At 40.4% G+C, this 24,159-nt stretch overlaps 1 protein-coding gene across 1 annotated transcript; it reads right to left on the minus strand.

Annotated features, from left to right (window-relative positions):
- Positions 1–404: 404 nt before the first annotated feature.
- On the minus strand, positions 405–20,397 carry LOC141332904 (uncharacterized). Its single transcript, XM_073837865.1, has 10 exons — positions 20,038–20,397; positions 14,443–15,238; positions 13,220–13,325; positions 8,904–9,481; positions 8,469–8,609; positions 7,461–7,588; positions 6,948–7,359; positions 5,961–6,061; positions 3,735–3,926; positions 405–2,245 (listed from the first exon to the last, which is right to left on the minus strand). The coding sequence occupies exons 1-10, from the start codon at positions 20,240–20,242 to the stop codon at positions 1,434–1,436; spliced, it is 3,471 nt and encodes a 1,156-aa protein (XP_073693966.1). The 5' UTR covers positions 20,243–20,397; the 3' UTR covers positions 405–1,433.
- Between the last annotated feature and the right edge of the window lie 3,762 nt (positions 20,398–24,159).

Below are 24,159 nucleotides of genomic sequence, written 5' to 3' on the forward strand. Positions count from 1 at the left end.
TAACGTGCTAAAACTATTCTGAGATTGAAATATGACTTATGGCTGCTGCAACATGGAACATTTGCATTTTGACACACTATTGTCCTATTTTAATACTGCAAAGTTGCTTTGACACAGTTTTTATTGTTAAAAGCGCTAAATAATCGTAATCTAATCTAAAATATATCTTTTGTTCAATGGTGGGTTATAAACCAACGTAAAATGTGTAGACTGCCACTCAAGAACTTTCCAGCATGACTTTATTTTTTAAAAAGTTCCACTTTACATTCTCTTTCCAGTTTTCATGAAGCAGGTCGATATGCAAATAATTTAACTGGATCTTTCATTGTCATCTTTTAAGAGTAACTTTTGGTTCTGTTTAACACAGGTGCAACGCAGCAGCACCAGCAGTGCCATTTCTGCCTTTGTAAATATAACATTAACGATTTTGCTGTGTGCTAATACATTTTTTTTTTCAGGTTTACACCAACTCTTCAATCCATTAGAAATTTCATTTGGAGTGATGGCACATTTCTCTCCAGTTACTGCATGATTCTTAAAGGATTAGTTCACTTTCATAACAAAAATATAATGTACTCACACTCTTGTCATCCAAGATGTTCATGTCTTTCTTTCTTCAGTTGTAAAGAAATTATGTTTTTTGAGGAAAAAATATTTCAGGATTTCTCTCCATATAGTGGACTTCTAAAGAGCTCTAAATGATCCCAGCTGAGGAAGAAGGGTCTTATCTGGCAAAACGATTGGTTATTTTCTAAGCAAATTTTCAGTTTATATAATTTTTACCTCAAATGCTCGTCTTGTCGCATCTCTGCGATTCACATTCGCAGTCTATGTGATCTAGGTCAATGCATTTTGTGGTATGTCCAAAAACTCCCATGCCGTTTTTGTCTTCAACGTCAAAATTGTCCTACAAAGCTGTTTTACCTTTTTTGCAAAGGGCGTCTGAGCCTCTTTGCATGTTCACTTTGTAAACATTGGGTCGGTATTTTAGCAGCGATGTAGGGTGATTTGGAAGTTGGGGAAGAAAACGAGATGGGAGTTTTTGGACATACCCTAACTGTATTGACCCGGATCACAGAGTTTGCATGCATTTGATGAGCGACAAGCATTTGAGGTTAAAAAGTATATAAATTGTCCATTTATTTTAACCAGATAAGACACTTCTTTCTCGGCTGGGATCGATTAGAGCCTTTTGAAGCTGCATTTAAACTGCATTTTGAAAGTTTAAACTTGGGGGTGCCATGCATATCCATTATATGTAGAGAAATCCTGAAATGTTTTCCTCAAAAAAACATAACTTCTTTAAGACTGAGGAAAGAAAGACATGAACATCTTGGATGACCAGGGGGTGAGTCCATTATCTGTACATTTTTGTTATGAAAGTGAACTACTCCTTTAAGGTGTCTGTGAAACTCATTATATACTGACAACATCTAAAACCGTTCGCTCTTAAAGTGAGTCTTCACATGTTTCTTCAGGGTTGCTTTACGTCCGAAACTCTTTCCACAATGATCACACGTGAACGGCTTCTCTCCAGTGTGAATGGCCATGTGAGTCCTCAGATATGCTTTTCGTGCAAAGCTCTTCTCACACAGTTTGCAGGTGTAAGGTTTCTCTCCGGTGTGAGCTCTTATGTGGTAAACAAGGGATGATCTGTGTCTGAAACTCTTTCCACACTGAGAGCATGAGTAAGGCTTCTCTCCAGTGTGAACTCTCATGTGAGTCTCAAAGCTTATTTTATGGATGTAACTTTTCCCACACTGATGGCAAATATAGCCTTTCTCTCCTGAGTGATTTCTCATGTGAATATTTAGGGTTTCTTTTAGCGCGAAGCTCTGTCCACATTGATCACATGTGAATGGCTTTTCTCCAGTGTGGATTCTGATGTGTGTTACGATGTTCCCCTTCATAGAGAAACATTTCCCACACTGTGGGCAGGTGAAAGGCTTCTCTCCGGTGTGGATTCTCATGTGGACTATAAGGATATGTTTCCTACTAAAACTCTTTCCACATTGATGGCAGGTGAAAGGCTTTTCTCCAGTGTGAACTCTCATGTGATCTTCAAGGATATGCTTCCTACTAAAACACTTTCCACATTGATGGCAGGTGTTAGATTTGGTCTTCTGGGCTCTTTTTCGTGAAGAGGTCTGCTTAGTCTTTATGGATTTTTCATGAAGTTCCTCACACTGATCCTTCTCTCCTATTTTTATCAGTTCTGGTCTCTCCTCTTTCAGTGGCATCAGGTCTGTTGACAATGGGAAAAAAGGAAACACACATTAACCTCACATTGTAAAGACTGACATCAAATTAAAATGGTACTATACTTTAAAAACAATGCATTCTGGGAAATGTTTGCCATTTCCATGTACTGCGTTTTACTTGGTTGTAAGAGAAACAGCTCCATTTAGCTCAAAGAGAATTGGCTATTTTATTTACAGTGAATTTTGACAGAAACAATGTTTTACGGCTGACCAGCGGTCAACTGAATGGCCGTAACCATCATCTCTACAAAGGGGTATTAACCCTTGTGCGTCAAAAAAAAAAAAAAGTTACACATAGGTGCAAAATGGACAAAAATATATCACACATTTTCATCACTGATGTCAATTTTTTAACCAGCATCTTCTATCCATAGATACCAAACACTCATTCATTTTCAGAATTGTAACCCTTTAAATGCTGGTTTGTTGCCACAGGTGTGTTCTATGAAAAACTGAAAAATAGTAGTAATTTCCATACACTAAATGCTAAGCAGATTTTTTTTTCTTTGCTTATTAGATTCTTGGGGGTGTCAGTGAAGAACAACATTAATTTTGAAGTATTTTTATGTAGTGTTAGATTTTTTTGTTTGTTTGTAAATGTATATGCCAGATTTGAAAAAAAAAAAAATGGCACAATCTGGTAAAAAATGGTAAAAAATGTAAATCTGAAGCCTTGCCGATACAATGAATGCCTATTAGCAAATATTGCATAATTTTATAGTCAAAAAATTGACTGGGTTAAAAAATTGGGTTTCAATGTGGACATTTTTGTCCATAAGGTCCTGAGTGTGAGTACTTTTGTACAGAGGGTAAAATTGTTTTTTTTTTTTTTTTTTAAGAAAATGAGGGTGAGATATTAAAATAAACACCTGGGCCAAAATTTACCCAGTTGGCACACAGACACACTTAATAAAAAAACAAAACTGAAATGGACAAAAATGTCCATAAGCTCGCACAAGGGTTAATATACAAAGTATCTAGATGTATTTTGCATTATTATTGACACTTTGTCTTATTTTAATACTGTAAGGTTGCGTTGACACAACTTGTATTGTAAGAATAGCTGTATAAATAATCTTGACTATCTAGTATCTAAAGACCAATTAGACATTGTCTCAGCTCCGACTGTGGCTATGTTTCTTCCTTCCACATATAAATCAACATTTTATTTTATTAGTCTCATGGTCCAAATTTACCCTATAGATATTGGGTTTAACATTGCACAAGCTAATTGTGTATTATTTTTCATAATGTAATGTCTCATGTCAAATAACAAATGCCCAACTTGTAAGATTTTCTCAGCTGAAGACAGCATTAGTATTAGTCTGACCATGTGATCTCGACCCACGTCAAATAAAACAACTTTAATTATGACACTCATACGTCATTCTTCATAAAACATCATTCATTTCTGTAGAGCTGGACATTTTAATAAGAATCAGAGTGAGTTCAGCTTTGAGAATGAAAACCAACCTGTTTGTTCCTCAGTATCCTCATGTTTGACTCTGAATGTTTCTTCAGTCTTCATGTCTTCACTCTCCTTTTTAATAAATACCGTCTTTGTTTGTTCCTCAGTATCTTCATGTTTGACTCTGAAAGCTTCTTCAATCTTCAGGTCTTCACTCTCCTCTTTAATAAATGCCATCTTTATGGTGTCACATGGATCTCAGTTGCATCAAAAGGAGTTTTTCCTGTGTTCAAGATGAGAATAATTAACAGAAAGCAGGGTTAAAAGGGTGAAGGATTTGAATGAAATTGAATTGCATTTTGGTAGTTAGGCTATGACCAGGACTGATGTTGGTAAAAAGATCTACAACACAGAAAGAAAAAAAGCAAGTTTAGCATTTAGTATATAGAAAAATAATTTAATTTTTATGCTTATTTTTAATGAAAAAAAAAACAAACAAACTGGCATTTAAAGGGTTAAAACTAATTAATTTGAATGAAAATGAATGAATCTTTGGTAGTTGTGACCAGGACTGATGTTGGTGAAAAGATCTAAAACAGAGAAAGTAGTAAATGTTTAAAAGAAATAAAAAATGTGCCTTCGCTTTTAATTCACATTGAGTATTGATTTGTAGACTTCACAATTACTCTTTAATGAAAACATTTGCTGTTCTTTTGTAAAAGTTGACATTACACTCGTTTGTGTTTGTTCTCGTTGCATTTGCACTGTTTTGAGCAGCGATTTGAATCATTGAATCATTTTGCGACGCATTTGATTCATTTGACTCGTAGTTTCAAAAAGCTCCGTTTCTCCTGCCAGTGACTGTATTCGTGTTTTTGAGTAACTGATGCACGATATATGGAGAGAAATGACACGCACCTTTTCAGCTCCTCATAAGTAGGTGTGCTTTACAAGCACAAATATTGCTTATTAATGTTAGATAAAGCAATAATGCTGTATTAAATAACAATTAATTCGTATAACAGTTACTGTAAAAACAACAAAATAGACGGAATTGTTAATATCTATTATTTTAAATGCTTAAAAGCACAAACCTTTCTTCATCCGAATCACAACAGATGCAGGCGCGCAGCCGTATGACATCACATCGCCAAACCAAAACAAAAGTCCTGTTTACAAGCCACTCTCTAAAATCACAAACGTGCTGAGACAATTACACACAAATAATATAAATATGACAATAGATAAGAATAGAGTTTATTACTTTGTAAAACTGATCTTTGAATATATTTTGCAGTCATGTGAGTGTTAAAAGTGTTTTAAAATAGCCCTTTTCATAAACTGTTTACAGTACTATTAGTGAAGTAGTAAGAAGTCTTGAGTCCAAGTAGTAACAGAATGTTAAAAATAACTGAATTACTGTGCATTTGAATTGTTTTAATAGGCAAAATTATACTAGTTTTGCACCCTTTTTTTCACATTTTGGTTCACATCTGATAGCACACATACATCATAGACATCTATTTGACGTCTGCATTTGCATCTGGGATACATTTTTTAATGTTTTGCTCATCTGCAATACATCTATTGGACATTTCCTATTAGATGTATTTAGGATGTTTATGATCAAACGTCTGTCAGATGTTTATACACAGCAGATGCTTTCCAGATCAAGATATTTTTAACAGACATCTTGCAGATGTATATGTACTATCTGGGACTCGTACGTCTGCTAGGTGTCTGTTAAAGATCTCTTGATCTGGAAAGCATCTGCTGTGTACAAGCATCTGGCAGACGTCTGTGTAAGATGTCAGTTTTACATTCATTCTTAGTCATAAACATCTTAAAGACATCTAATAGACGTCTATTTGGTATATGATAGGAAATGTCCAATAGATGTATTGCAGATGAGCAAACTACGTCTTGCAGATGTAAATGTAGACATCAAATAGACGCCTCTAAGATGTATGTATGCTATCAGGGTATTTTCTTCTGATGGATGTACCTCTGGAGTTTCTCATATACTGGTTACTGCATTTTGTATTTATTAACTGAACTGTTCACTCCTTAAAAAGGGAAGATGAGGAGTCACAAATCAATCTATTGTCATATTTCACTTCTTAATAATTGTGACGGGCGTCCCGAGGAGCAATCAGCGTCGCCCTGGCAACACACGAGGACCAGCTGGATCCACTCACCACGGACCAATCGGTCACGGCTCAGCCAGCTTTATAAGCAGTCTGCCACAACCAGAGAGTGAGATACATCTCCACATGCATTGTGAGACTTACCTGACCGCTGTATCCTTTCTCCTGCAGAGTCGCCGTGACCGCTTGGTCCCCCACTTCCGGGTTGCACGTTTGGGGTTAAAGCACGTCCTTGCACCAACCCCCTGCACCGGCCACCGTCACCAGGAGACACCAGCACTCAGAAAAAGCCACCCTGCACCTCAAGGAAGACGTCCTCACCACTTCACTCACCGTATTGTTCATTTTACCTGCACTTCTGTCAATAAACGCACCCTCCGGGGCTCACTCAACTCTTGTTTTGTTGTTGCTGTTCTCCGCCCGGCCACAAGGTGGTGGAGAATGCGGGCATGAACGTTCCTAGCGCCGGCTGAGAACACCAACAAACAAGACGTTGTTTACACCGCCATTTTGTTGCCCCTCTCACCTCCGGCTGTCTTTTTTCTTTCTTTTTAGGCTCGCTCCTCCCCGCAACGATGGAGGAACTTGTAAAACAGCTTACGGAGGTTAGCGTCCGCCAGCAGCAGTGCTTCGAGCTGCTTACCGAGCAACACAGCCACATTCAAGGGTATTTGGCCGAACTTCGCTTACCGGCCGCCCAGAACATCCCTCTACCGGACCCTCGAGTCACCGCTGCCCGTTTGCTACCCAAGCTGACCGCAAATGATGATATTGAGGCCTACCTTAAGATGTTCGAATCACTCGCTCGCACCGAAGGGTGGGCGAGAGGTACGTGGGCTGCGACACTGGCACCGCTGCTTTCCGGTGAGGCGCAACGAGCATATTTTTCCTTACCAGCGTCTTCCCAAAATAATTATAATGAGTTAAAAAAAGAAATATTAGGCCGTCTCGGCCTTTCTGCAACCGTTGCCGCCCAGCGCTTCCATGAATGGGAGTTTAAAACACGGTTGCCAGTCCGCGCCCAGGCCGCCGATCTGATGCGGTTAGCTGAGCATTGGCTACTGGAAGATTCACCCTCCCCAGCTCAAGTGACCGAACGGGTAGTGGTAGACAGGCTGCTGAGAGCTTTACCCCGCTCGATGAGGCAGGCCGCGGGTATGCGGGGGCCGAAGACCATCGCCGAAGTGATCGACGCCGTGGAGCTGGCGGACGCAACCTACCACCGGGACGTCGGGGAGCGAGCGCAGCCATTCCCCCGGAGGGTGCCCCAGGAGCGACGCCCGCCGGAAGGCACCCCACGACCAGTACACAGGCCGACCAGCCCCCGCGACGAGCCCATGCCCACAGAGCCGTCGACCCCCACCAAGGCTTGGATGGCAGGCTGTGTGGTTCACCAGAAAACACCCCCTGAAGCGCCTACGGCCACTGTCAGGATCCGAGGACGTCACTTCCGCGCCCTGTTGGACTCCGGCAGCGCAGTTTCCCTGGTGCGGCCCACCACCCTTGGGCCCCGGCCAGCCTCCAAGGCGCTGATGCCCATCACCTGCGTCCACGGAGACACGCGTCAGGTACAAACTAACCTTCTTACCTTTCACAAGGATGGTCAAGCCTGGACCTTGGAAGTTGGAGTACTGAAGGACCTACCTGTCCCCTTACTACTGGGCAGAGACTGGCCGGGGCTTGACGCCGCCTTGGCCTCCACCACACAGCCTGCCCGCTGCCGCCGCAAACCGCGGCCACCGCCGTCGCGGGGGTCCGGATGTCGCTCCAGCCTACTCACGACGGACAGTGGGAGAGAGGGTGAGTCTGCCGGCCAACACGCTAATCTATTTCACGATGTGTTTCAACAGGTTACTGGAGGAGGAGACTTTGGGAAAGCCCAAAAAGAGGACGACAGGCTCAAGCACTGCTGGCGGCAAGTCCGGGTGCTCGAGGATCAAGAAATTCTGCCGGCCCCTCACCCCCTCCCACATTTCATCGTTCGGAATGGCCTGTTGTACTGCGTCGCGGAGCGACGGGGGGAGGTGAAACGACTCTTGGTAGTGCCGAAGCAAAAAACGGAGATGGTCCTGGAGCTCGCCCACGCTCACCCTATGGCCGGCCACCTGGGGGCCCAGAACACTACCCAACGAATCCGGGACAGATTCCACTGGCCAGGGCTGGAAGCTCAAGTAAAGAGCTTTTGCCAAGCCTGCCCTGAATGCCAACGCACGTCTCCTCGGAAGCCTCCCCCCAGTCCTCTGATCCCTCTACCCATCATCGGGGTGCCTTTCGAGCGGATCGGGATGGACATCGTAGGGCCGTTGCCGAGGTCTGGCCGGGGACACGAACACATTCTTGTCATCGTTGACTACGCCACCCGGTATCCAGAGGCAGTCCCCCTTCGCCAAGCCACCGCCAAAGCCATTGCCCGTGAGCTGTTCCTGCTCTCCAGCCGGGTGGGTATTCCGTCGGAGATTCTGACCGACCAGGGAACCCCGTTTATGTCCCGGCTAATGGCTGACCTGTGCCGGCTGCTGAAGGTAAAGCAAATTAAAACATCTGTCTACCACCCTCAGACCGACGGGCTCGTCGAGAGATTCAATCAGACCCTCAAACAGATGCTCCGGAAAGTGGCGGCCGAAGACAAGAAGGACTGGGATCTGCTCCTACCATACGTTCTCTTCGGCATTCGAGAGGTACCCCAAGCCTCCACCGGCTTCACGCCCTTTGAACTCCTGTTCGGCCGCCAGCCTCGTGGTCTCCTCGACGTAGCCCGAGAAGCCTGGGAGCAGCAGCCGGCCGTCTACCGCACTGTGGTGGAGCACGTGCAGGACATGAGGAGCAAGATCGACAGAGTCATGCCATTAGTCCGGGAGCACCTGGTGAAGTCCCAACAAGCCCAGCAACGCCATTATAATCGGCCGGCCCAACCGCGGGAGTTCCAGCCTGGAGACAGGGTGATGGTCTTGGTCCCGAACGCCGCCTGCAAATTCCTCGCCCAGTGGCAGGGGCCGTTCACCGTGGAAGAGAGGGTAGGCCCTGTTAACTATCGGGTGAGACAGCCCGGCCGAAGACGACCCCTGCAACTGTATCACATCAACTTACTTAAGAAGTGGATTGGAGATAGGGACCAAGCCGTCGCCCTTGCCGTCACAGAACCCGCGGTTGTAGACATCAACCCCCATCTGTCGGCCACCCAAAAGACGGAGCTGCGGCACCTGGTCGGTAAGTTCCTGGACGTATTCTCCGACAGCCCCGGCCAGACTAACGTCCTCTCCCACGACATCCGCACTCCTCCTGGCGTCATCGTCCGGCAGCGGCCCTATCGAGTCCCCGAGGCCCGCCGGCAGGCTATAGAGGAGGAAGTCCAGAAGATGCTCAAGCTGGGGATCATTGAGCCCTCTCGGAGCCCCTGGTCCAGCCCGATAGTCCTGGTCCCGAAGCCGGACGGCACCCTCAGGTTCTGCAACGACTATCGACGCCTCAACGAAGTCTCGGAGTTCGACAGTTACCCCATGCCCCGGGTGGATGAGCTCCTGGAGCGCCTGGGAAGGGCCCGGTACATCACCACCCTGGACCTGACCAAGGGATATTGGCAGGTCCCCCTCTCCGCGGATGCCAGGCCCAAAACCGCCTTCTCCACTCCGTCGGGGCACTGGCAGTACCGGACCCTTCCCTTCGGTCTACATGGCGCTCCAGCGACGTTTCAGCGCCTTATGGATGTGATCCTCCGGCCCCACCAGAGCTACGCTGCGGCCTACCTGGACGACGTGGTCATCCACTCGGAGGCGTGGGAAGACCACCTGGATCGACTCCGGAGGGTGCTGTCCGAGCTCCGTCGGGCTGGACTAACAGCCAACCCCCGCAAATGCCACCTTGCCTTAGAAGAAGCCAGGTACCTGGGTTACAGAGTCGGGAGAGGCCTTGTGAAGCCCCAAGAGGACAAGGTAAAGGCGATCCTGGAGGCACCGACGCCACGCAACAAAACCCAGGTACGGGCCTTCCTGGGGTTGGCTGGCTACTACCGTTGCTTCATCCCCAGCTTCTCCTCTATAGCCGCCCCTCTGACAGACCTGACCAGGAAGGGGCAGCCTGAGCTGGTGCGATGGACCCCGGAAGCGGAGCGCGCCTTCCAACGGATCAAACAGGCCTTAACTACGGAGCCAGTCCTGCGCGCTCCGGACTTCAACTGCCCCTTCCTGCTCCAAACGGATGCTTCGGACACGGGATTGGGGGCCGTGCTCTCCCAAGTCCAGGAGGGAGAGGAGCATCCGATAGTCTATATCAGCCGGAAGCTGACCCGGGCCGAGAGAAACTACGCTGCCGTGGAGAAAGAAGCGCTCGCCATCAAGTGGGCGGTCCTGGAGCTCAGGTATTATCTGCTAGGCCGCAAATTTACTCTTTTCACAGACCATGCCCCGCTGCAGTGGATGGCCCGGGCCAAGGATACAAACGCCCGGGTCACAAGGTGGTTCCTGTCGCTCCAGGACTTCCACTTCGATGTGCGCCACCGGGCCGGTTCCAGCAACAACAACGCCGACGGGCTCTCTCGGTCCTGGGCAGCATACACAGGTCTGTCAGGGGTCACTCCCCACCCACCCCCTGTCTCCCCTCTATCTTTTTACCTCCAGGACCAGGACGTCGCTTGGGGGGGGGAGTGTGACGGGCGTCCCGAGGAGCAATCAGCGTCGCCCTGGCAACACACGAGGACCAGCTGGATCCACTCACCACGGACCAATCGGTCACGGCTCAGCCAGCTTTATAAGCAGTCTGCCACAACCAGAGAGTGAGATACATCTCCACATGCATTGTGAGACTTACCTGACCGCTGTATCCTTTCTCCTGCAGAGTCGCCGTGACCGCTTGGTCCCCCACTTCCGGGTTGCACGTTTGGGGTTAAAGCACGTCCTTGCACCAACCCCCTGCACCGGCCACCGTCACCAGGAGACACCAGCACTCAGAAAAAGCCACCCTGCACCTCAAGGAAGACGTCCTCACCACTTCACTCACCGTATTGTTCATTTTACCTGCACTTCTGTCAATAAACGCACCCTCCGGGGCTCACTCAACTCTTGTTTTGTTGTTGCTGTTCTCCGCCCGGCCACAATAATAAATAATATTACATATTACTTTATACTGCAAAAACTGTATTCATAAAAAATTGCACATGTGAAAGAACATCATCACTAAAAACCAATTAAAAAAAATGTATCCTTAATTGTGATCTAAACAGTTATGTTCATTTTCAGTGTGCATCTATTATAGAGGGCTGATTTGGGCAGAAAATTATGTTTGTAAATCAATTTCTAATTCTAAGAGTATCACTGCAAAAAATGTTTTTCTTACTTACATTTGTTTTGTCTTGTTTCCAGCCAAAATATCAAAAAATTCTCAGTCAAAATTAAGTGCGTTTTTGCTTGAAACAAGCTAAAAAATTTGCGGGTGAGAAAAATGAGAAATCAGAATTTTAGTTTTTTTGCTTACCCCACTTGTAAAAAAAAGAAGAATTTTTTTTTTTTTTTTTTTTTTTGCTGTGTTAATAGGTAACTTGTTAAAATTATAATCACATTTTAGCACAAACTATTATACCTCCTGACAATTTTAATAAAACTAACATGAGAAAATGTAAACCACATTCATTAGCATTTAGAAATAACCGTTTGAAATTTTTATTTTAAGATTTCTATTCTCACCATTAAAACTAGCTGTTTTAAACCCAGGTTTAATTTAATCCTTTACAGTCACAGACTTTTAATAAAAAAACTTCAACCAAACATATATTTATCGCCTTTATATTCTCAGGAGAAACTGATGGAATAAGATGATCAAACCATCAAATTTTAAGCATAAAGAATGGTTTCCCGTAGTGTGTTTTTTTTGGGACATATTCCTTTAGGATTTAGTGGTTTTAACAAGACACCAATTTACCAATACACTGCAAAAATGCTTTTCGAGCTTAGATTTTTTTGTCTTGTTTCCAGCCAAAATATCAAAAAATTCTTAAATCAAGAATTATTTTCTAGACAAGTAAAAAATTAAGTGCATTTTAGCTTGCAAGCAAAATAATCTGCCAATGTGGTAAGAATCAAATCATAAAATCATAAAATCATTGTTTCAAGCAAAAATGCACTTAATTTTAAGAGCACTGTTTTAGCAAGTGGTGGAAACACGTCAAACCTTTTCTATCATCTCAGCTCCAAGCATCCAAACGAATGTGGCCAAAGTCAAAAAAAGCGGCAAACCTCGGCCCACTCGTCTACACATCACAGAGCGCTTGCAAGCCCAAAAATCCCATACAAACTTCCTTAATGGCGTCTTTCGCAAATGCAATGCAATTATTTTGCGGTAAACAGTATGGTTGTTTTTTTAATTTAAAGTAATGCTGCACAGTTTAAATAAAATTACATTATATAAAACAGTTTCTTTGTGCTTGAATTTTTATTTATACATTTTTAGATACAAATTGCTATATTGTGATAGATATCGTTATCGAGGTAGAAAATTGCGTCTACCATGATAGAAGATTTTGGTTATATCGCCCACCCCTACTGCGAGGGGCCCTGATCGGTTCACAAGTTTGTCGGGGCCATGACATTTTAACTTGTGGGAACGTCATATTATGAACGTCAAGGCAGAATTGTCGAGGGAACAACATCCTTATGTCATGTTTAATGTGTAAATAAACCTGCGTGACATAGTAACTGGGGATTTTCAGAGATGGACTTATTAATATTTTATTTTAATTTACAAAATTATTATATTAAGTATTATAGAAATTAATACAATATTAAACGATTACATTAACATTAGGTGATGCTGTCTACGCGAATGCCGCAATGTAGACAGCATTCGAAAGAAGTTTATCCTGAATAAATATAACAAAAAGGACATCAAATAAAATAGGCCTACAAGACACATTTTAATGCATCACACAGTCTTGCAAGGCCATCAACAGATCCCCTTTTTCTGTAATATTTGTCTCACTCCGATCTCTTAACGTTCTGACAACCAAAAAATTCGACATTCCTTTCTTTAATTGGCGAGATCTCTCCATTGCTTGAGGTAGTCTAAGCCTAGTGGCATGAGAGGCAGCAGCACTCATAACCAGAGAATAAAAAGGCTATGGGGAGACGTTTAGAGAGGTACTGTAAATGTCTACCACTCCACTTCACAATTCTAGAACAAGATGGCCTGACTGATCCTACAAATTGATAAACACATGTGGGCTCTGCTTTATTTAAACATTTGTGTCAATCTGTGGAATTAACCACCAATTAAGGACTGCCAGATTCATGTCACCCTACTAAATTTTTTTCGAGTATCTCTAGCAATGCAATGTTGAGGTTTAGCAGGTATCCATGACTTTTATTCTATTATGAACCAGACAGATCACCACCAGGAGTGGCTACTGAATCCTGTACCTGAGGTTCAGCGGCCTCAGGAAGTAGTTGTCCTAAACCATGGTTGTCCATACTTGTTCCTAGAGGGCCACTGTCCAAGTCTGCGATTCCCAAAAGAATCGTAAGCCTAAATTGATCATAGCCCCATTCAACTTAGGCTTACGATGCTTTTGGGGAATGCAGCCCTGCAGTGTTTAGCTCCAACCCTAATTAAACACCAAAACCAGCTATTTAGATTCTTCAGACAAAGTAGAATTTTTTAGGCAAGTGTGTAGTAGCCACTTTTGCGGGCTAGTCAGGTTAGGAAACCACCAGCCTGAGAGACCAGCTAAAACCAGCTACTTCCAGCTTAAACCAGCTTCGACCAGCCAACCAGCCTAGGCTGGTTTTAGCTGTTTGTTTTTCAGCAGGGATGTACAGCATGGACACATGGAAATGGCTAATAAACAAAATAACCAAATGAAACACAACCCAGGTCATACTGTAACAGAGTGACGGAGGTGTGAATCTGGTGGATCCATATGCAAAGCTTTTATTTAACAACAGAGTCGTGATCATACACAGGCTGGGGTTGGCAATGACAAACAGGTATATGAAGACTCCTGCATTTTTTTCGCAGTATGTTAAATTTTGCCTGTGGCCCCCCACTTAATGTACGTTTGCTCTGTAAAAACATTACCAACAAAAGTAAATCATAAATATTGCAGTATAACATTCAGTAACGTGCTAAAACTATTCTGAGATGGAACTTTTGCTTTTTTAACACTATTGTCCTATTTTAATACTGTAAAGTTGCTTTGACACAATTTGTATTGTTAAAAGCACTATATAAATAATCTTAATCTAATCTAATATATATTTTGTTTAATGGTGGGTTATAAACCAATGGAAAATGTCCAGACTGCCACTCAAGTACTTTCCAACATGATAAAAAAAATAAAAATAAATTCAACTCTACATTCTCTTCCAGTTTTCATGAAGCAGGTCAATATGAAAAGCAGTGCTATTTCATTAACTTCTGATGTTAAAATAACACCAAGACTCTGTATTTTACACTGCCTTTGGAAATATAACATTAATGATGTTGCTGTGTGCTGATAAATTTTTTTTCAGGTTTACACCGACTCTTCAATCCAATAGAAATTTCATTTGGAGTGATGGCACATTTGTCTCCAGTTACTGCATGATTCTTAAGGTGTCTGTGAAACTCATTCCATACTGACAACATGTAAAACCGTTCTCACTTAAAGTGAATCTTCACATGTTTCTTCAGGGTTGCTTTACGTCCGAAACTCTTTCCACAATGATCACATGTGAACGGCTTCTCTCCGGTGTGAATGGCCATGTGAGTCTTCAGATATCCTTTCCATGTAAAGCTCTTCTCACACAGTTTGCAGGTGTAAGGTTTCTCTCCGGTGTGAGCTTTTATGTGGTAAGCAAGGGATGATCTGTGTCTGAAACTCTTTCCACACTGAGAGCATGTGTACAGTTTCTCTCCAGTGTGAACTCTCATGTGAGTCTCAAAGCTTTTTTTATAGATGTAACTTTTTCCACACTGTTGGCAAATGTAGCCTTTCTCTCCCGAGTGATTTCTCATGTGAATATTTAGGGTTTCTTTTAGCGCGAAGCTCTGTCCACACTGATCACATGTGAATGGCTTTTCTCCAGTGTGAATTCTGATGTGTGTTACAATGTTCCGCTTTATAGAGAAACATTTTCCACACTGTGGGCAGGTGAAAGGCTTCTCTCCGGTGTGGATTCTCATGTGGATTATAAGGTTCCCTTTTTGACTGAAACTCTTTCCACATTGATGGCAGGTGAAAGGCTTTTCTCCAGTGTGAACTCTCATGTGATCTTCAAGAATATTTTTCCTACTAAAACACTTTCCACATTGATGGCAGGTGTTAGATTTGGTTTTCTGGGCTCTTTTTCGTGAAGAGGTCTGCTTAGTCTTTATGGATTTTTTATGAAGTTCCTCACACTGATCCTTCTCTCCTACTTTTATCAGTTCTGGTCTCTCCACTTTCAGTGGCATCAGGTCTACAATGGGAAATAAGAAAAACACACATTAACCTCACATTGTAAAGACTGACATTAAATTAAAATGGTACTATACTTTGAAAAACAATGCATTCTGGGAAATGTTTTCCATTTCCATGTACTGATTTTTACTTGGTTGTAAGAGAAACAGCTTAATTTAGCTCAAAGAGAATTGACTATTATATTTACAGTAAATTTTGACAGAAACAATGTTTTAAAGCTGACCAGAGGCCAACTGAATGGCCATACGAAGGATATTAAGCCATAGGTGCAAAATGGACAAAAATATCTATGTCCAAAAACATGATTTATTTATATTTTTTCCACTTACACTGATGTCAATTTTTTTAACCAGCATCTGTTCTATCCATAGACACCAAACATTCTTTAATTTTCTGAATTGTAGCCCTTTAAATGCTGGTTTGTTGGCATAATGCAACAGATTTTTTCTTTGCTTATTAGATTCTTGGGTGTGTCAGTGTAGAACAACATTATTTTTGAAGCATTTTTTTATGTAGTGTTAAATAAAAAAAAATATATATTATATATATATACAGTGGGTATGTAAAGTATTCAGATCCTGTTAAATGTTTCACTCTTTGTTATATTGCAGCCATTTGCTGAAATCATTTAAGTGCATTTTCTTCCCTCATTAATGTACACACAGCACCCCATATTGTCAGAAAAACACAGAATTGTTGACATTTTTGCAGATTTATTAAAAAAGAAAAACTGAAATATCACATGGTCCTAAGTATTCAGACCCTTTGCTGTGACATTCATATATTTAACTCAGGTGCTGTCCATTTCTTCTGATCATCCTTGGGATGGTTCTACGCCTTCATTTGAGTCCAGCTGTGTTTGATTATACTGATTGGAATTGATTAGGATAGCCACACACCTGTCTATATAAGACCTTACGGCTCACAGTGCATGTCATAGCAAATGAGAATCATGAGGTCAAAGGAACTGCCTGAAGAGCTCAGAGACAGAATTGTGGCACAGATCTGGCCAAGGTTACAAAAAATTTCTACTGCACTTAAGGCTCTTAAGAGCACATTGGCCTCTATAATCCTTAAATGGAAGACGTTTGGGACGACCAGAACCCTTCCTAGAGCTGGCCGTCCGGCCAAACTGAGCTATCGGGGGAGAAGAGCCTTGGTGAGAGAGGTAAAGAAGAACCCAAAGATCACTGTGGCTGAGCTCCAGAGATGCAGTCGGGAGATGGGAGAAAGTTGTAGAAGGTCAACCATCACTGCAGCCCTCCACCAGTCGGGGCTTTATGGCTGAGTGGCCCGACGGAAGCCTCTCCTTAGCGCAAGACACATGAATAAACACCTGAAAGACTCCAAGATGGTGAGAAATAAGATTCTCTGGTCTGATGAGACCAAGATAGAACTTTTGGGCCTTAATTCTAAAGGGTATGTGTGGAGAAAACCAGGCACTGCTCCTCACCTGTCCAATACAGTCCCAACAGTGAAGCATGGTGGTGGCAGCATCCTGCTGTGGGGGTGTTCTTCAGCTGCAGGGACAGGACGACTGGTTGCAATCGAGGGAAACATGAATGCGGCCAAGTACAGGGATTTCCTGGACGAAAACCTTCTCCAGAGTAGGGATGTGCACAAGTACTCGATTAATCGATTACTCGAATCCATCAGCGACGATCGAGCATGAAAATGACGATCGATTGACTCAAAAAATTTGCGGGGCTTCAGTTTCCGTTGTTTTAAAGTAACGGGAGAAGCGCATCCACTACTTTATGATTGCACGTAGTTCAAGCTCACATGCATTTTGTGTAGATAAATACAATTTGTAATATAACATTTACATATTTATGTATCTAGTATTATGTGATTAATTTTATATACAATGTGTCATGTAGAAAAAGTGCTTCAGCTTCACCTCATGCTGATATTTCTTTTAAATGTTTACTGTATACTGTGACGCAAACGCCCTGCCCCTTGCTTAAACTCCACCCCCGATTAATCGAGTACTCGTTTCTCAAACCTGTGGATTAATCGAAATGAAATATGATCAGAAATGCCCATCCCTACTCCAGAGTGCTCAGGACCTTAGACTGGGCCGAAGATTTACCTTCCAACAAGACAATGACCCTAAGCACTAGAGTTGGGGTACTCAGACTTGTACTCGGACTCGAGTCCGGTCTCGAGTACAATTTTTAGCGGACTCGGATGCATTTTGACTCGGACTCGAGCTTTTCGGACTCGGGAATTATTGCAGAGTCCAGCCGAGTCCAGGGACAGATGATGGAAATTTTTCTGACTAGATGCATTATTATGAAAGTGACATTCAGTATTCACACATGTTTAAAAGTCTTGCCAGTACTTGAAAGCTACCTGGTTTCTTTGCATACACACACCCAAATCGGGCTCACCGAAAGCACCTCTCAGTCAACATGTGAATGCTCAATTAAGAACTCTTTTGCATGTTATTGCTACACGCTTACACGAAAGGTAATGTCAAAATGCACTATCTTGGAGATTATTCATGCAAATGCAGTCAGTTTTGTCTTGAGTTAATTAGAACAGTTGGGAGAAATACGGATGTGTCAAAATATATGATCTGTGCGTCCGGGCTTAAAGTGACAGCAGCGTAAACCTGCTGCAGCAGACTGCGTCATATTACATTTATCTATTTTATCTCACAATTCAGAATTTTTTTTTTTTAATTTGTCGTTTATATGTTGTATTTTGGACTTTATAACTTATAAATGCCAGAAGTGTGGGATATAAACTCATTAATTTTGAGCTAAAAAGTGATAATGACCTTTCTTATCAGAATTGTGAGATATAATTTCGGAATCGTGAAATTTTTAAATATGAAATCAAATGTACTTTTTTTACTCTTTTATTCCACGGCTTCCATAGACTGCTACTTAAAAACTGTCATTAACCCTTACAGCCTCATTTTCATCCAAGAAAAAAATTTAAATGCCATCTACCCTGTCTAAGGTCTTACCATTCATTATATAAACCCAAAACACAGCCACAATCAGAGATAAGAGGTGCTTTCTCTGCTCCTCAGGTCTCATTCACTAATCTTCCTACCCACCCCGTTGAATTTATACATTTACTATATAACATCAAATAAAGTCAAGTCCTGTCCTATAATTTTTCACATTCTAAAAGCTATTTCACTCTGAAATATGTCATAATACGTAAGCTATAACTTCTGTTACATTACTTTAAGTTTGTTGAGAAGGACCTCTGCTGAAAAAAACAGCATATGTATGTTTTGGTGCTGAGATGCTGGTTTTAGCTGGTTTATGCTAGTCACTTGCTGGTTTATGCTGGTCCTTTTGCACCAAAACATACCTAACCAGCATATGCTGTATTTTTTTCAGCAGTAATTATGAGATGGTGTAAAAACAAAAAAATCAAAATGGCAATATGCAATAGAGGTTATCTTTTGTTACATTTATATTGTCATTGCCTTATTCTAGTTGTAAAGGTTAAAACAAGGTTAAGATACTGACAAACAGTAGTGTTTAGTTGGACTCGGACTCGACTCGGAATCGAATGGTTAAAGACTCGGACTTGACTTGGACTCGGCTTATGTGGACTCGAACCCAACACTAGTAAGCACACAGCTAAAAGAACAAAGGAGTGGCTTCACAACAACTCTGTGACTGTTCTTGAATGGCCCACCAGCCAGAGCCCTGACTTAAACCCAATTGAGCATCCCTGGAGAGACCTAAAAATGGCTGTCCACCAACGTTTACCATCCAACCTGAGAGAACTGGAGAGGATCTGCAAGGAGGAATGGTAGAGGATCCCCAAATCCAGGTGTGAAAAACTTGTTGCATCTTTCCCAAAAAAGACTCATGCCTGTGTGTACATTAATGAGGGAAAAAAATGAACTTAAATGATTTCAGCAAATGGCTGCAATATAACAAAGAGTGAAACATTTAAGGTGGTCTGAATACTTTCCGTACATACTGTATATGCCAAATTTGAAAAAAAAAATTGCACAATCTAGTAAAAAATGGTAAACAAAATGGCAAATTTGAAGCCTTGCCGATAGAATGATTGCCTATTGGCAAATATTGAATCATTTTATAGTCAAATGGCCCTGGGTTAAAATAGACTGGAGATTTAATAGGTTCAAGTGGGACATTTTTGTCCTTAAGGTCCTGAGTGTGAGTACTTTTGTATGGAGGGTAAAACTGATTTTTTTTTTTAAGAAAATGAGGGTGAAATATTAAAATTTCAATAAAAATAAACACCTGGGCCAAAATTTTACGCAGTTGGCATTAACACAGACTCACAAAACTGAAATGGACAAAAATGTCCATAGGCTCACACAAGGGTTAATATCCAAAGTATCTAGATGTATTTTGCATTATTATTGACACTTTGTCTTATTTTAATACTGTAAGGTTGCGTTGACACAACTTGTATTGTAAGAATAGCTGTATAAATAATCTTGACTATCTAGTATCTAAAGATCAATTAGACATTGTCTCAGCTCCGACTGTGGCTATGTAGTCACATGGTCCAAATGTACCCTATAGATATTGGGTTTAACATTACACAAATTAACTGTGTATTATTTTTCATAATGTAATGTCTCATGTCAAATAACAACTTGTGAGTAAGATTTTCTCAGCTGAAGACAGCATTAGTATTAGTCTGACCATGTGATCTCGACCCACGTCAAATAAAACAACTTTAATTATGACACTCATATGTCATTCTTCATAAAAATAATCAATTTTTGTAGAGCTGGACATTTTAATAAGAATCAGAGTGAGTTCAGCTTTGGAAATGAAAACCAACCTGTTTGTTCCTCAGTATCCTCATGTTTGACTCTGAATGTTTCTTCAGTCTTCATGTCTTCACTTTCCTTTTTAATAAATACCGTCTTTGTTTGTTCCTCAGTATCTTCATGTTTGACTCTGAAAGCTTCTTCAATCTTCAGGTCTTCACTCTCCTCTTTAATAAATGCCATCTTTATGGTGTGCCACGTGGATCCCAGCTGCATCAAAAGGAGTTTTTCCTGTGTTCAAGATGAGAATAATTAACAGAAAGCAGGGTTTAAAGGGTTAAAACTGAAGGATTTGAACGAAATTTGGTAATTATTACCAGGACTGATGTTGGTAAAAAGATCTACAACAGAGAAAGTAAAAAAGACTAAACTAATTTAGCAGTATATAGAAAATAATTTATTTTTATGTTTATTTTTAATAAAAAAGAAACAAACAAACTACCCAGATAGCACATGTACATCTGCAAGATGTCTGGCAGACGTCTGTAAGATGTCAATTTTACATATATTCTGATTCATAAACATCTTAAAGACATCTAATAGACGTCTATTTGACATCTATTTGGAAACGTCAAATAGACCTATTGCAGATGAGCAAACTACGTCTTTCAGATGTCTTGCAGATGTAAATGCAGATGTCAAATAAACATCTCTAAGATGTATGTGTGCTATCTGGGTAGAATTTAAAGGGTTAAAACTAATTAATTTGAATGAAAATGAATGAATCTTTGGTAGTTGTGACTGATGTTGGTGAAAAGATCTACAACAGAGAAAGTAGTAAATGTTTAAAAGAAATTATAAATGTGCCTCCACTTTTAGGCATTTATAATTCACATTGAGTATTGATTTGTAGACTTCACAATTACTCTTTAATGAAAACATTTGCTGTTGTTTTGTAAAAGTTGACATTAAACTCGTTTGTGTTTGTTCTCGTTGCATTTACACTGTTTTAAGCAGCGATTCGAATCATTGAATCATTTTGGAGGCATTTGATTCATTTGACTCGTAGTTTCAAAAAGCTCCGTTTCTCCTGCCAGTGACTGTATTCGTGTTTTTGAGTAACTGATGCACGATATATGGAGAGAAATGACACGCACCTTTTTTGCTCCTCATAAGTAGGTGTGCTTTACAAGCACAAAATATTGCTTATTAATGCTAGATGATGCTACAATAAATAACGTTTAATTAATTTAACAGTTACTGTAAAAACTACAAAAAAAGACGAAATAGTTAATATCTATTAAACCCTTTAAATGATTAAAAGCACAAACCTTTCTTCTTCTTCTTCTTCTTCTTCTGTTAATTTGTTGGCAAACCTTTCTTCATCCGAATCACAACAGATGCAGGAGCGCAGCCCTATGACATCACATCGCCAAACCAAACCAAAACAAAAGTCCTGTTTACAAGCCACTCTCTAAAATCACAAACGTGCTGAGACAATTACACACAAATAATATAAATATGACAATAGATAAGAATAGAGTTTATTACTTTGTAAAACTGATCTTTAAATATATTTTGAATAGTGATTTAAAGTATATTAAGTAGCCTTTTCATAAACTGATTATAAAACTATTAGTGTAGTGGTAAGAAGTCTTGAGTCCAAGTAGTAACACCCAAGATAGCACATGCACGTCTGCAAGATGTATTTTTAAAGATCTCTTGATCTGGAAAGCATCTGCTGTGTGCAAACGCCTGGCAGACGTCTGTAAGATGTCAGTTTTACATACATTTTAATTCATAAACATCTTAAAGACATCTAATAGAGGTCTATTTGAAATCTGATAGGAAACGTCCAATAGATGTATTGCAGATGAGCAAACTACGTCTTGCAGATGTAAATGCCAACGTCTCCAAGATGTACGTGTGCTATTAGGGACAATGTTAAAAATAATTGAATGCTTATACTCTACATTACAGTATAATTTAATTGTTTAATCATATGAATTAAATTAAAATGTATACTAGTTTTGCACCTTATATTACACAGTTTGGTTCACATTTGATAGCACACGTACATCTTGAAGACGTCTATTTAATGTCTGCATTTACATCTGCGATACATCTTTTAATGTTTGCTCATCTGCAATACATCTATTGGACATTTCCTATCAGATGTCAAATAAATGTCTATTAGATGTCTTTAAGATGTTTGTGATCATACATCATTCTAATTCATAAACATCTTAAAGACATCTAATAGACGTCTATTTGACATCTGATAGGAAACGTCCAATAGATGTATTGCAGATGAGCAAACTACGTCTTGCAGATGTAAATGCCAACGTCTCCAAGATGTACGTGTGCTATTAGGGACAATGTTAAAAATAATTGAATGCTTATACTCTACATTACAGTATAATTTAATTGTTTAATCATATGAATTAAATTAAAATGTATACTAGTTTTGCACCTTATATTACACAGTTTGGTTCACATTTGATAGCACACGTACATCTTGAAGACGTCTATTTAATGTCTGCATTTACATCTGCGATACATCTTTTAATGTTTGCTCATCTGCAATACATCTATTGGACATTTCCTATCAGATGTCAAATAAATGTCTATTAGATGTCTTTAAGATGTTTGTGATCATACATCATTCTAATTCATAAACATCTTAAAGACATCTAATAGACGTCTATTTGACATCTGATAGGAAACGTCCAATAGATGTATTGCAGATGAGCAAACAACGTCTTGCAGATGTAAATGCAGACGTCAAATAGACATCTCTGAGATGTGCGTGTGCTATCAGGGTATTTTCTTCTGATGGATGTACCTCTGGAGTTTCTCATATACTGGTTACTGCATTTTTTTTTTATTAACAGAACTTTTCACTCTTAAAAAGAGAAGATGATGAGTCACAAATCAACCTATTGTCATATTTCTCTTATTAATATTAAATAATATTACATATTGCTTTATTCGGCAAAAACTGTAACTTTATTTTTGTGTACACAATTGCACATGTGAAAGAACACCATTTTACATCACTAAAATCAGTTTAAAAAAACATTTTATCATTGTGATCTAAACAGTTATGTTCATTTTCAGTGTGCATCTATTATAGAGGGCTGATTTGGGGAGGAAATTATGTTTGTTAATCAATTACTAATAATTAAAATCTAAGAGTATCACTGCCAAAAAAAAAAAAAATATTACTTCAATTTTTTGTCTTGTTTCCAGCCAAAAAATATCTAAAAATTCTAAGCTAAAAATCTGTGGGTAAGAAAAATTAGAAATTAGTTTTTTTTTTTTTTTGCTCACCCCACTAGTAAAAAAGGCATTCATTTTTTTTTTGCAGGGTTAATATGTAACTAGTTAAAATTATAAACACATTTCAGCACGGACTAATACCTCCTGACAATTTTAATAAAGATAACATGAGAAAATGCAAACCACATTCATTAGCATTTAGAAATAACACATTTTTAATTTTTAATGAAAAATTTCTATTCACACCATTAAAACTGTGTTAAACCCAGGTTTAATCCCACACATAAAGCATATATTTATTTCCTTTATGTTCTCAGGGTGATTCAACTATTCAACATTTAACCAAATTGTTTCATGTATTTTGTTTTTGGGACATATTTAATTAGGTTTTTAACAAGCCACCAAATTACCAGTACAGAACAATTAAAATACAATTCCCATAAGAGCCAGTAAACCATGAGAAATTCTGTGATGGATTATATATATTGTCAGTAATATATATATATATAATAATGTTAGCCAAAAAGACTTTTGTTTTGGTCTGGCGGTGTGACGTCATACGCGCGCGCCCGCCCGCTCTCGCGTATGCGCTTTGGCTGAAGAAGAGAGGTGAGTGCTTTTAATCATTTCGTCTGTAAATAAATACAGCTCGTTTAGAGGAATGTATATAAAACGTATTTTTGAATGTAAGATTTTAATGCGATCCTTTATTAATGTCGCTAGATAAGTCAAACACTCCAGATGAGGAACAGAGAAGCTGCGTCTGCTTTGGCTCCCAATTTCATGAATATGTTTATCATAAAGACGAATTCAGCCTCTGGAAAGTAGTGTTGAGAGAAACCGAGCTGCTTCTCATAAAAAAAACAGCGTAAATAAAAAGAGAGCAACAAAGACAAATATGTGTAATGATA

Source organism: Garra rufa, chromosome 4 (assembly GCF_049309525.1).
Source record: "Garra rufa chromosome 4, GarRuf1.0, whole genome shotgun sequence".
Classification (NCBI taxonomy): Eukaryota; Metazoa; Chordata; class Actinopteri; order Cypriniformes; family Cyprinidae; genus Garra; species Garra rufa.

What these genes read in the sequence shown, in the direction of transcription:
- LOC141332904 (XM_073837865.1), bottom strand. Translation starts at nt 20,242, where the DNA reads ATGCAGCTGGGATCCACGTGGCACACCATAAAGATGGCATTTATTAAA. An exon ending in GCCCAGTAGTAAGGGGACAG is followed by an intron (nt 7,360 to 7,460) that starts GTAGGTCCTTCA and finishes CCGTGGACGCAG; the next exon opens with GTGATGGGCATCAGCGCCTT. An exon ending in AGAAAGGATACAGCGGTCAG is followed by an intron (nt 3,927 to 5,960) that starts GTAAGTCTCACA and finishes GATGCAACTGAG; the next exon opens with ATCCATGTGACACCATAAAG.